The sequence below is a fragment of the Bubalus bubalis genome, chromosome 13 (genome assembly GCF_019923935.1).
Source record: "Bubalus bubalis isolate 160015118507 breed Murrah chromosome 13, NDDB_SH_1, whole genome shotgun sequence".
Taxonomy (NCBI): Eukaryota; Metazoa; Chordata; class Mammalia; order Artiodactyla; family Bovidae; genus Bubalus; species Bubalus bubalis.
Window position 1 is genome coordinate 14,041,710 of NC_059169.1, and position 14,183 is coordinate 14,055,892.

The 14,183-nt window shown below is 39.9% G+C and overlaps 1 protein-coding gene across 2 annotated transcripts in view; it reads right to left on the reverse strand.

Annotated features, from left to right (window-relative positions):
* DNAJC3 (DnaJ heat shock protein family (Hsp40) member C3) overlaps window positions 1–14,183 on the reverse strand; it is a 63,206-nt gene that overhangs the window by 25,998 nt on the left and 23,025 nt on the right. For both annotated transcript variants that reach the window (XM_006074282.4, XM_025262670.3), the window contains exons 3-4: window positions 5,778–5,902; window positions 3,717–3,791 (exon numbers count right to left, since the gene is read on the reverse strand). In XM_006074282.4, the coding sequence (XP_006074344.1) occupies window positions 3,717–3,791; window positions 5,778–5,902 (200 nt within the window). The remainder of the gene's footprint in view (window positions 1–3,716; window positions 3,792–5,777; window positions 5,903–14,183) is intronic.

A 14,183-nucleotide genomic window follows, 5' to 3' on the forward strand; every position in this document is an offset into this window, starting at 1 on the left:
GAGGAGGGTTCAGGATGGGGAACACATGTATACCTGTGGCAGATTCATTTCGATATTTGGCAAAACTAACGCAATACTGTAAAGTTTAAAAATAAAATAAAATTTAAAAAAAAGAAGAAAATAAAGCTACAGTCCTTGCTCACCAAAGCTTGGTCTCCCCATGTCATTCTTTCTTTTCACATTCCGGCTGAGTCTCCATCTGGAGCACGGAGGTCCTCTGCAACTATTTGTTTGCCTGGGCTTCTAAGACCCACTCGAGAAGGTGTCTAAGGTGGGGCACCTTCCGCTATTCGAGAGGGCACCTGCGGCCTCTGTGGTCAGAGCTAACCTGGTGTCACAGGTTATATTGATTTTCCATGTAAACCAAGCTACTCAGCCTCTTTTCTCCACTGAATTTTCCTACTGAGCTATCCTCATGCTATTACTCTTTATATCTCTAATTAATATTTAAATAAATCGCCGATGCCGTCTATCCTTCGAATACCCTGGATCAGCCAGGGCTGGACCCCGGCTTTAGGCATAGAGGGAATATAACTCAGCATAATAAAGGCCATATCTGACAAATCCACAGCTAACATCATACTCAACAGTGAAAAGCTGAAAGCATTTTCTGTAAGATTTGGGGCAAGACAAGGATGCCCACTCTAACCACTTTTATTCAACATAGTTTTGGAAGTCCTAGCCACAGCAATCAGAGAAGAAAAAGAAATAAAAGGAATCCAAGTTGGAAAATAAGACACTATATACAGAAAATCCTAAAGAGGCCACCAGAAAACTACTGGTGCTGATTAATGAATTTGGTAAAGTTGCAGGATACAAAATCAATGCACAAAAATCTAAGAAATGAATATTCATTTATCTCTGTGTATTTAATTCTATACACTTCCCTGCATCCATTAACACAGTCAAGATACTGGTAGACTGTGTCAACATCAATATCCTGGATACAATATCATACAATAGTTTCCTAAGATATTAACATTGGGGAAAACTGGTTACTGAGTAAAGGGTACACAGGATCTCTCTGTACTACTGACTACAACTGCATGGGAATCTATAATTCTCTCAATAAAGATTTCAATTAAAAAGGAAAGATCATTCAATACAGGTATACATTCTCATGGAAGAACCCTGTGACAATAGCAGCAAGGGCAGTTTTAAGAACACATTAGCAGAAGTGTGACTGTCAGAGAACAATTACAAGTGTGAAGTTTCATGAAAGTCCCCTTCTCATTCCTGAGAGGTTTTAATATTGATGACAGAAAAGACATTAACTCAAGATACATCCACACTGCTGAAAGGATACATCCAATGCCTGGTAAGGACTAATTTGTGCTAAAGCTTTATTCTAAACTGTGTTATTTCTAAAAGGCTACTCCAGTCTTTGTAACTGGAAAAAGAACTCTAAGTTTAAGCACTTATTAAAAAGAAGGAAACTAATTACTATGTTTTATCACTCATCCATTTAACAAATCTTTACACAACACTTGCTGTGTGTCTAGAGGACTCGGCCAGGTAAAGTTTCCCCAGTACTACTGACTCCCTTTCACAGCATCATCTTTCAGACATCCAGTCCCATCACTTCATGGGAAATAGATGAGGAAACAGTGGAAACAGTGTCAGACTTTATTTTTGGGGGCTCCAAAATCACTGCAGATGGTGACTGCAGCAATGAAATTAAAAGACGCTTACTCCTTGGAAAGAAAGTTATGTCCAACCTAGATAGCATATTCAAAAGCAGAGACATTACTTTACCAACAAAGGTCCATCTAGAAAAACCATCAAGGCTATGGTTTTTCCTGTGGTCATGTATGGATGTGAGAGTTGGACTGTGAAGAAGGCTGAGGGCCGAAGAATTGATGCTTTTGAACTGTGGTGTTGGAGAAGACCCTTGAGAGTCCTTTGGACTGCAAGGAGATCCAACCAGTCCATTCTGAAGGAGATCAGCCCTGGGATTTCTTTGGAAGGAATGATGCTGAAGCTGAAACTCCAGTACTTTGGCCTCCTCATGCAAAGAGCTGACTCATTGGAAAAAACTCTGATGCTGGGAGGGATTGGAGGCAGGAGGAGAAGGGGACGACAGAGGATGAGATGGCTGGATGGCATCACTGACTCGATGGACGTGAGTCTGGGTGAACTCCGGGAGTTGGTGATGGACAGGGAGGCCTGGTGTGCTGCGATTCATGGGGTCACAAAGAGTCGGACACAACTGAGCGACTGAACTGAACTGAACTGACTCCCTGCCACCTGTCCTTCAAGCTCCTCTCTAACAAGTTCCCAAGCAGCAGGGAATATTAGATAAACATAAAATGACACTGAATTTTTTTGTTTGTTTATTTTAAGCAGAAGAGCACACAAACATGGCTTAAGTGCAGGCCTCGAGGATCAAGTGTCCAGCCAGCAGCGGGCAGTGCGGAGCCTCTGTGTTTTGCTCCAGGTTCCTCAGAAGACTGGACACATCGTCTCCTGCCCCAGTGCCCACTGAGGCCTGGGCACTTGTTTCCTCCCTCCCTGTCACATCTCTCTCTTCAGGTCAGGAGATGCCTTCTTTTACGGCACCTGATCTATGAAGCTCACAGTCTGAGAAACCTCCCATTTGCTAAAGACCGTCTGACCCAGAGCATCTGTCCCACGGGCATGCTGACTACCTTGCAGGCCTGGAGCCTCCTCTGAAGGCACAGGGCCTTCTGGACAGAGAGCTGCCGATCAGCTAACGTGTTTCAGTGAAAGACGGGGGCAAAATGGCAATGTGTCAGGTGCCCTCCAGGCAGACTTCATCCGTGTGCGATGCTGAACAGTGTACCACAGGGTTTTGGATTGAGGACTCAATACAGCACAAAAGATAAATGATGGCAAAATGCTGAAAATGACATTGAATTTTATTAAGACCAAGAGTGTCAGCTTCTGATTCAATACAATTAATATCTAATGTGTTCTGGATTTGTCTGCATGTGACTGAGTATTGTGACAAAGGTTAGGCAAACAGAAGTTTTACTTTTATTTTCATAGTGGTTATCATCATAGTAATTAAGCATTTTGATAAACTATAAAAATGCAAATAATGAACAATGAAAGATACACATACACACACACATACACACACACACACACACACATGTGTATATATATCTCTTTTCTAGAACACTCCAGAATCAAATCCATGTGGAACAAAACAACTGGGTCTTAAAACAAGCCCCATGAAGGTATAAAGACATCAGCTAGCTGTGTCTCTTCAAATCCTTTTTCAGGGTATAATCCCTTCAATTCCATGTAATTTGTAACATCTCCTCAACAAATCCAAAATGATTTACATTTTGCAAAGTAGCTAAGTGGCTGATTACAGAATTTCCTGTTGCAAATCTGTTTCACTATCCCTTTCAAATCAGATAAAGGGTTTCCTGGGTCACTCAGGCAACTTTCAGAATAGCTCAGCTGACATCTCTAGATCTCATGGAGGACAAAGCAGAACATGAGCTGTATAAACTGAGTGAGGATTATTTATCTGTTCCATACACTTTATCTTCCATCCGTTAAAGTGATTCTTTGATGTCAGCCACTAAATATTAATTCAGGAACTATGATTCTTACATAAACAAACCAAACAATTTTCCCTCTCAGGTATAAAACTATTAAAATGTCTTAATATATAAAAAAAATAAGTTCAGTATGTTCACTCAAAATAAATCTTAGCAAAGCCACATAAAAACTGAACTTACCACTTTTTTAAAATCATCTTCTGCTTCATCAAGTTTTCCTTGTTTGAGTAATAAGTGACCTCTCTGTAATCTTGCCTAAAAAAGGAAAAAAAATATATATATACTGAGTATACTAAATTTTCTTCAAACCCAAAGAATAAAACTAAATAGGCTAATGAAATACTAATTTTTCTTATACCCACATCACTTGGCCCTCTGAGAATAATTCCTAGAACCAATGACTATTTATAAATTTTGTTAGAGTCTGCTTCCTTAAAAATATTTTTTATTATATCAAATAAATAAAATCTTGGACATGAATGCTCAAAGCAATAGCCAGAAAGTAGAAACAAGACAAATTCCCATCAACTAATTAAGAAGCAAATATGATATGTCCATACAATAGAATATTATTCAGGCATAAAAAGAGATGAAGTACTGACAGATGCCACAATGTTGATGAACCTTGAAAACATTACACTAAGTGAAAGAAGTCAGACACAAAAGGCGATGCATTGTATGATTCTGTTCATATGAAATATCCAAGACAGACAAATCCATAGAGACAGAGAGAAGTGGTTGCCAAGGGCTAGGACAGAAGTGGGAGGTGACAGCTAATGGGAACAGGGCTTCCTTGGGGCTAATAAAAATGTTCTGGAGCTAGATAACAGTGATGTTTGCAGAACCTTGTGAATATACTACAATAAAAGCTGCCAAATTACACACTTTAAAAAAGGGTGAACTTGATGATATGTGAGTTATATCTCACTTAAAAAGTATTTTAAGCCATCATAATAACTTTTTGCAATTCTAATAAAACTTGTCTAACTTGGGACTTTACCAATCAAAGCTCTGGACATAGTTTTTGTTTTTTTATTAACTCTTAATGCACACATTTACTCCACTATAACCAAAATAACAATGCCTCTTTAACATCCATCAGTCAACTCTGATATTCCTCTTCTGATGTGCACAGTCCCATCTCTTCCAAGAATACCAACTCTCAGATGATGAATGTTTACCATAAGACAGAAACCACACCAATATTTGACTAAGACATATATTACTTTCACAGTACATAAAAATTTCCCTAATCCTTTGTTAAATGCATCAACACACATAAAAAGCAAAGTTAAAGCCACTTCAACTGGCTAATAAATACTATAATACTAGGAAAATGAGCTACTTAACCTTTGTGGACGGTTATGCTTAGTTGGGTAAAGTAATAAACAAAATTTGACACTTGTGAACTCCATCTTAAAATAATACAATTATTTCAAGCCAAACATTCATCCATATCTAATCAGTCATCTCAAATCCTTTCTGGATTACAGCAGGACACAAACACACAAATAAATGAACTGCCAAATTAATTGTGAGACAATATAATTGGGTCCTATTATTTTAAGCCATTACAGTGACCTGCCAACTGTCAAGATATCCTATTAGACCATAAATTCCTCCACTTCTGAAGCTTGAATGTTGGTTCAGGGCAGGACTCTGTCTAATTCACACTGTATCCTCATCACAGACCACTATTTAATTGCCTTGCTCCCTCTTTAAAACTTCAGTCTTCCCACTACGGCCTTAATTGAAACTGCCGTCAGTCACCTGACAGCCTCTTAATTCAACAGCTTCTCAATCAGCTCATTTCTCAGCCTGCACCCCATCCTCCACCACAGAGCTGACATCACTGCCACACTTCCAGGCTTCTCTGGTGGCTCAGCTGGTAAAGAATCTGCCTGCAATGCAGGAAATCCCTGTTCGATTCCTGGATTGACAAGATCCCCTGGAGAAGGGATAGGCTACCCACTCCAGTATTCCCGGCCTTTCCTGGTAGCTCAGATGGTAAAGAATCTGCCTGCAACGCTCCTGAAAATCACCTAATGTCCCACTCCACTGTGCCTCCTTCACACACTGTGTTCTGAGGACTGAATTTCTCCTGTTGCCCAGTCCACTACATCCCAGTGGCTTTCTACACCCTCCAGCTATGCCTAGCATGCCAACTTTCACCTTAAGAAACAAATTACCTCTTCCAAGTTTCCTTAAGTTTTCCTTTTAAGAAAGTTTAGGTGCACTTACTGCAGTGAAATCCATCTTCAATTCAATCACTTTAGTTAAATCAGGAAGTGCTGCTTTTGATTTGCCCATAGCTAAAAAGACAGTAGCTCTCCGATAGTAAGCAATATAGTTATCAGGGTCACCATCTGAAAATTAAAATAATAAATATTAACTTGCAGTACTTTATTCAAAAAACCCAAATCACCTTAACAGTATTAAAGCTTGCACTTCTACTAAGAAAAACATTAAGGAAAGAATTTCTTCATCAATACTGGGTCATTTTGCCTAATGCTGGGTCATTTTGCCTAATAAGATCACTGCAAATAAATCCAGAACAGGGGTTCAGCAAACTGTAGCCTCTGAGCCAAAAACAAGCCTCAGACTAAGTTAAGAATATTTTTTACACTTTTAAAGAGCTGTCCAAAAAACAGAAAAATATAGACACTATATAGCTGCAAAGCCGAAAATATTTATTATCTGGCCCCTTAGGGGAAAAGTTTGCCAACTTCTGATCTAGAATATTAACTATATTCAACTCAACTTTTATAAATATGCAATTATGTTTGTCTTTGTTGAAATTTTCTTAAATGAAATACTGACTGAGAATATAGACTCTACACTTATTCACATTTAGAATAGTATAGACCCAGTTACAATGATACACTGAATGTGCAATCCCTGCTCTTTCCCAAACTCCAACTAAAACGGCAGTGAAGAAATAAGGGTATGGACCACAGGATGGAGAATGGACAGGAGAGTGAGAGCAGAGAGCAAGGTGAGAGTCAGTAACAACATCTGAAAGAAGGCAAGCAGCCAGAAAAGAAAAAGGAAAGGAAGGGAAAGGGAAAGAGGAGGAGGAGAAAGAAAGAGAAGAAGGGGGGGGAAGGAGGGAGGGAAAAAGGGAGGAAGGAAAGAAAGGTGGAAGGTACGGGCGAGGACGTGGAGGTGGGAGCCCTTGTGCACTGCAGGAGGGAATGTGAAATGGTGCGGCCACTGTGAACAGCAGCAGAGAGGGGCCTCCAAACCAAACACAAAATTACCATGTGAACCAACGATTCCATTCTAGGTGTACCTATTCAAAAGAAATGAAAGCTGATTGCCAAGACGTGGAAACAATCTAAGTGCCCATGAACAGATGATGGATACAGAAGATGTGGTGTAAAAAACAATGAAATCGTGCCATTTGCAGCAATATGAATGGGCTGGGAGGGCATTAGGCTAAGTGAACTAAGTCAGACAGAGAAAGACAAATACTGTATAATATCACTGACATATGGAATCTTAAAAAATACAACGAACTAGTTCTAACTAGACTCACAGATACATTGAACAAGCTAACGGTTACCAGCGGGAAGAGGGAAGACGGGAGGGGCAACACAGAGGTAGGGGACCAAGCGGTACAAACTATTAGGTACAACCCTGAAGAAGAGGAATTGAAAGCTGGTAACTGTCTACCCGTATTCAGAGCAGCATTATTCACAACAGCCCAATGGTGGAAACAAGCTAAATGCCCACGGGCAGGCGAGTGGACAAAAACGTGGCATATACAGACAACGGAGTATGATTCGGCCTTCAAAAAGGAATTCTGACAAACGCTACAGTATGAATGAACCCTGAAGACACTATCCTAAGTGGAATAAGCCAGACACAAAAGACAAATAGTGTATGTTTCCACTTCTATGAGGTACCGAGAGTGGTCAAATTTTGAAAGACAGACAGAGTGGTGGCTGCCCAAGTCTGAGAAGAGAGAGGGATCAGAAATGGAAACAGCTGCATAATGGGCACAGAGCTTCACTCTGACATCATGAACAAGTTCTGGAGACGGATGGTGGTGATGGCCGCACCACAATGCCGATGCGCCTCATGCCGCTGAACCACATGCTTAAAAATGGTTACAATGGCGAATTCTGATTTGTGTATTTTACTACAATAAAAAAGTGAAACAATGAGGCAGCCAGGGAAAAACATGGTCAAATGTTTTTATGCAGAAAAACCTTCAGAGAAGATTATGGGTGAAAAAGCTTTTTATTAAGTATTTGATATCCCCATATAAAAAGTCTATATAAAAATTTTGGGGGGCATTCACTTTCCCTTATTTTACTATTCAGTTTTTAGGTATTTTAAGATATGAAATGGGATTGGAAGCCCAATTTATAACACTGAACCTATTAAAAATAAGGAATCAAATGTCAGTGGCTCAACCTAGGAATCAAGATTTGATGTGCTCAGTGATACAGGGTCACTTAAATGGCAAATCGAAGCAGCCTCTCCTGGTTCTTCATCTTAAATACTATCACTTCCCAGAACCCGTGCCCATTTCTATATCATTATACATGATGGAGCAGCTGAACAAGAACTGGTTTAAGAAACATGCTTAGTTTCTCACATTATAAGATTTGATAACATTGAAAATAATAACTTGCCCTATTATCCATCCAAATACAATACAGTTCATTATTTAAATTATATGCAAGCCTACATTTGGAAGTATTAGACTTCATTTGAAAACATGTCAAGTGTTTTACTAGTTTATTCAAAATTTGAATATGAGAAATGAAAGTCTAATCCTAAAACTGTCGAACAATTCAAATATGAGAAAATTAGCTCTAATAAAGAAAAATACAACTACTATCTGGAGAAAAACATCAGAAAGCCAATTACAAATGATGCTGTAAATGGGGGCACAGGAGGCAGAAACAACACCACCCTTGTGGAGGTACAAAAACTTTTCATTCCTTAGCAGTGAAATGTGTATACTACCATATGTGAAATAGATCACCAGTCCAAGTTCGACAGATGAAACAGGGCACTCAAAGCCGGTGCACTGAGACGACCCAGAGGGATGGGGTGGGGAGGGAGGTGCGAGGGGGGTTCGGGATGGGGGACACATGTACACCCGTGGCTGATTCATGTCAATGGATGGCAAAAACCACCACAATATTATAAAGTAATTAGCCTCCAATTAAAACAAATTAATTAATTTTAAAAAAACCTTTTCATTCTTGCTCTCAGCTAACCCAACTCTATCCCTTCATTCATTCAAACTTTTATTCAGCACCACCAGAGACTAAAATAGTAATAATAGTAACAACAGTAAGGTAATACCTATCCTTAAGAAGTTTACAATCTTCTGCACTGGAATGTGACCTTCGGCAAGTCACTAGAATACTCTTTGCTCTCTTTTGTGTAAATGTGAAGAGTAATGTTCATCCCCTTTTCACAAGTGGAGTTTAAATTCAATGAGAAAGCACCACAATATGTTTAAGTACCAAATGAATGCAGCTATGGATTTAGCAAAATTATGTTAAGTGTGATACTGGTTTTCCTACCAAGCAATTGAAGAAATCTATCATTTCATTCGTGTCCACCATTTAATCCACCACTTTAGACATTCATTCATACCAGATATACCTAAGACATTCTGCAGGGTCTACCAAAGAAATGCTTCAGCCCCTAGTGTCACTGTCCACGTTAAGACCACGCTGCAGAGATGAGAGGCAGAGCATCCTCACTGCAGGAAACCCGCACTGCGCTTTCTTAAGGATAAAATCTCGAAACAAAACCTGTGTCTGACTACTCCATAAAACTGAAACAGAGGCGAAACTTCCCTGGTGGTCCAGTGGTTAAGAATCGGCCTTGCAGTGCAGGGGATGTGGGTCTGACCCCTCATGGGGAACTAAGATCCCATATGTCACAGAGCAACTAAGCCTGAGGGCCCAATGAAGACCCCATGTGTCCCCAGCTGAGACCTGATGCAGCCAAATCAATAAATAAATATTAAAAAAAAAAAGTGAAATAGATGCAACTGTTTCAGAAGACTATTTAAAAAGTGACACCAACACTCTTCTTAAATCACAGTTTCCAACCCAAACAGTTCCAAATCTTAAAACTCCTGCCAAAAAATATCTATATGCCAGATGCAGAAACCACATCACAGACAGATCTGTACTATAGTTATCTGTGCTGCTACTGAGTTTTAATACATAAACATTTTTCTGTGTAAAAATGCATTTATAAAATACACCATGCATAAGTAATTTTCAAAATGTAAACCACGTAATTTTTCAAAAATGAAAATGAGAAAAGGATGCCACAACCATAAATACTGTCAGCTATAACATTATAATAAAAAATGATGCCTTGATACACCTGATGCCACTACCCAAATTACATTACAAACTCTAACATCAATTTCTAATCACAGGAAAAGTTAAAAAGATAAAGTACATTATGAAATTTAGAAGTCTGGAAGCATAAACATTTAATGAATTTTTTATATAGTCAGTTTAAAGCAATGTACTAAATTATGGGTGATATTTTAGAACTATGGACAGAGGTTTGTGACGCTGTACAGGAGGCAGTGATCAAGACCATGCCCAAGAAAAAGAAATGCAAAAAGACAAAATGGCTGTCTGAGGAGGCCTTACACATAGCTGTGAAATGAAGAGAAGCAAAAGGCAAAGGAGAAAAGGAAAGATATACTCATTTGAAAGCAGACTTCCAAAGAATAGCAAGGAGAGATAAGAAAGCCTTCTTCAGTGATCAGTGCAAAGAAATAGAGGAAAACAATAGAATGGGAAAGACCAGAGATCTCTTCAAGAAAATAGAGACTAGGGAACATTTCATGCAAAGATGGGCTCAATAAAGGACAGAAATGGTAGGGACCTAACAGAAGCAGAAGATATTAAGAAGAGGTGGCAAGAATACACAGAAGAACTATATAAAAAAGATCTTCATGACTCAGATAACCATGATGGTGTGATCACTCACCTAGAGCCAGACATCCTGGAATTCAAAATCAAGTGGGCCTTAGGAAGCATCACTACAAACAAAGCTAGTGGAGGTGATAGAATTCCATTTGAGCTATTTCAAATCCTAAAAGATGAAGCTATGAAGGTGCTGCACTCAGTATGTCAGCAAATTTAGAAAACTCAGCAGTGGCCACAGGACTGGAAAGATCAGTTTTCATTCCAATCCCAAAGAAAGGCAATGCCAAAGAATGCTCAAACTACTGCACAATTGCACTCATCTCACACGCTAGTAAAGTAATGCTCAAAATTCTCCAAGCCAGGCTTCAACAGTACGTGAACCATGAACTTTCAGATGTTCAAGCTGGACTTAGAAAAGGCAGAGGGACCAGAGATCAAATTGCCAACATCTGTTGGATCTTCGAAAAAGCAAGAGTGTTCCAGAAAAACATCTACTTCTGCTTTATTGACTATGCCAAAGCCTTTGACTGTGGATCACAACAAACTGAGGAAAATTCTTAAAGAGATGGGAATACCAGACCACCTGACCTGCCTCCTGAGAAATCTGTATGCAGGTCAAGAAGCAACAGTTACAACTGGACATGGAACAACAGACTGGTTCCAAATCGGGAAAGGAGTATGTTAAGGCTGTATGTTGTCACCCTGCTTATTTAACTTATATGCAGAGTACATCATGAGAAACGCTGGGCTGGAGGAAGCACAAGCTGGAATCAAGACTGCCGGGAGAAATATCAATAACCTCAGATATGCAGATGACACCACCCTTATGGCAGAAAGTGAAGATGAACTAAAGAGCCTCTTGACCAAAGTGAAAAAGGAGAGTAAAAAAGTTGGCTTAAAACTCAACATTCAGAAAACTAAGACCATGGCATCCGGTCCCATCACTTCATGGCAAATAGATGGGGAAACAATGGAAACAGTGACAGACTTTATTTTCTCCAAAATCACTGCAGATGGTTACTGCAGCCATGAAATTAAAAGACACTTGCTACTTGGAAGAAAAGCTATGGCCAACCTAGACAGTATTTTAAAAAGCAGAGAAATTACTTCACCAACAAAGGTCTGGCTAGTCAAGGCTATGGTTTTTCCAGTAGTCATGTATGGATGTGAGAGTTGGACTATAAAGAAAGCTGAGCGCCGACGAACTGATGCTTTTGAACTGTGGTGTTGGAGAAGACTCTTGAGAGTCCCTTGGACTGCAAAGAGATCCAACCAGTCCATCCTAAAGGAGATCAGTCCTTGGCGTTCACTGGAAGGACTGATGCTGAAGCTGAAACTCCACTACTTTGGCCACCTCATGCGAAGAACTGAGTCATCTGAAAAGACCCTGAGGCTGGGAAAGATTGGAGGTGGGAGGACAAGGGGACAACAGAGGATGAGGTGGCTGGATGGCTTCACCAACTCAATAGACATGATTTTGAGTAAGCTCCGGAAGTTGGTGACGGACAGGGAAGCGTGGTGTCCTGCAGTCCATGTGGTCACAAACAGTCAGACACAACTGAGTGACTAAACTGAACTAAAATTATGGGTGATATTTTACCACACACACACATACAAAAATTGTACCTTTTAGAGCAGGACAGCTCTTTGATCTACAACAGTAACTACAGTAACTGCACAACCTGCTGGTCTAAAGGTCAGGAGACCTGGACTAACTCACTGTTGGCAAGAGGCTCTCACTAAGTCACTGGTTATCTGAAGCAGTGAACATGGCCACACTAAATTTGATATTTTGTAAATAAGATAACTGAAATAGAAGACCTACAGCTCTTTTCTCATAAACAAACACCTCTTACAAAGATTCAACAGGCCATGATACCACATCACCCCATCCCAATCTACTATATATTCCCATCAACTATAATTTAAAGTCTATTTTCTACAGTTAATTATAAAACATCAGTGTTTTATATAAACTAAAATGATGATTGTCTCAAAACATACAGGTCTTCCTCAAATTCTAGGAAGTGTACCATTTGAGAATCACTGCTACTTGCCAAATTACCATGAAGAGAATGACATTACTATTCAAATTCTGAATGCATTAGCAGTGTCTCACCCTATCCCTTTTCTGAATTTCACAAATAAATTACCATGTTTTAGCGTTACTAATTTATGCCTTTCAGTGTAGACAATAAATATTCTATTGGGTATTTTTGGAGAAGAGCCATCCGTGGAATTCTTGTATGGTAGTGAAGCTAAAGAAAAACAGGCAGTCATTTTAAACGACGTTAACAATATGCCATGGCCCTTAATGTTCCTATTAATTTGTGAGATTAATGAAAGCAAATAATAAAGTACAAAATAAGTAGACGTCTGCCGGAGCCGGTGTGAGGAGCTCCGCCGGTGGCAAAGGTCACAAGGAAGTAGGCTTGGCATATGCAAAGGCAGGATCGAGCCTCAGGAGTCCCCCTGGAAGTTCTCGCGCATCTGCCCCCAAAACCAGAGTCTGCCTACCTTCTGCTTTGTGCTCTCACCTACACCTCTGACTTTACGGGGGGCTGTCCCCCACTACCTCTCTCTGAAAAAAGAGTTAACTTACAGCTCCAGTTAATAAAGTTCCTGGGTGTGATAGTGTTTCAACCTACAAACTCCTTTGGAAGTCCTCTAGCCTGCCTGAATAGGTTTTTCCGGCCACATGTGACTGTTCAGAGCCTCCCAACTGTGAGAGGCATGAGATGTTCTAAACTGTCTAAATACAGATTCCTTTGAGCAGTTAAAAGATTGATTAGAAATTGTATTGGTAAAGGGTTTTTCACTTGTTGGGCCAATGTTTACTGCTAAGTTTCCATATCCCTTACCGGCTGTGTCCCTGGAAGTGTATTGATTTATATAATTGGTGTAAGTAGTAGCTTTAATGTTTGTAACCTTGGACCCTTGAGTTAATTCTTTTTATTGTTATAGCCCACCACATCTTTGCCCTGTAGGAATGCAACTTTATCTAATGCTTTGAGGGTGGCGCCTGACTAATCACCTTTAGAGAAAAATAAGTTTTCTGAAGAAAGGGTCTTAAAATGTTAACAGGCCTCTGGGCCAGAAGATGATGCAAATCACCTAAACTTTTGCATATAAGTTTGCAGGAAGAAAGCCTGGCTTACTGCATGACTCTACGCCTTCCCCCATTATCCTCTATGCATAATTTAAGGTATAAAAACTACTTTGGAAAATAAAGTGCGGGCCTTGTTCACTAAAGCTTGGTCTCCCCATGTCGTTCTTTCTCTCACCTTCTGGCTGAATTATTCAGCCTCTTTTCTCTGCTGAATTTCCTCACTGAGCTATCCTTATTTAACCACTCTTTATATCTTTAATTAACATTTAAATAAGCTGTTGTTTCCTCATCGCCGATGCCGTCTCCCCTTTGAATTCCCTGGATCCGCTGGGGCTGGACCCCGGCAGACATACATGTTTCTGCAACTATCCTCGCAGTAGCAAGAAAGAATATTTTTTAAGACTTGCATTATCTAAGGCAATAACTGCCATGCTGCAGCAATGAAGACAACTCAAATCACGGGGAAAGTGTGGGCTTGGGACACCCGGCCACACAGCACAGGCCTCTAGCAAAAAGTTAACTAGTACAGTCGGTCACGCCAACAAACTGTGACTTTCCAAGGCCAGCTCATCATCAAAAGTGCACATAGTTAAGAAAACCCTATTAACA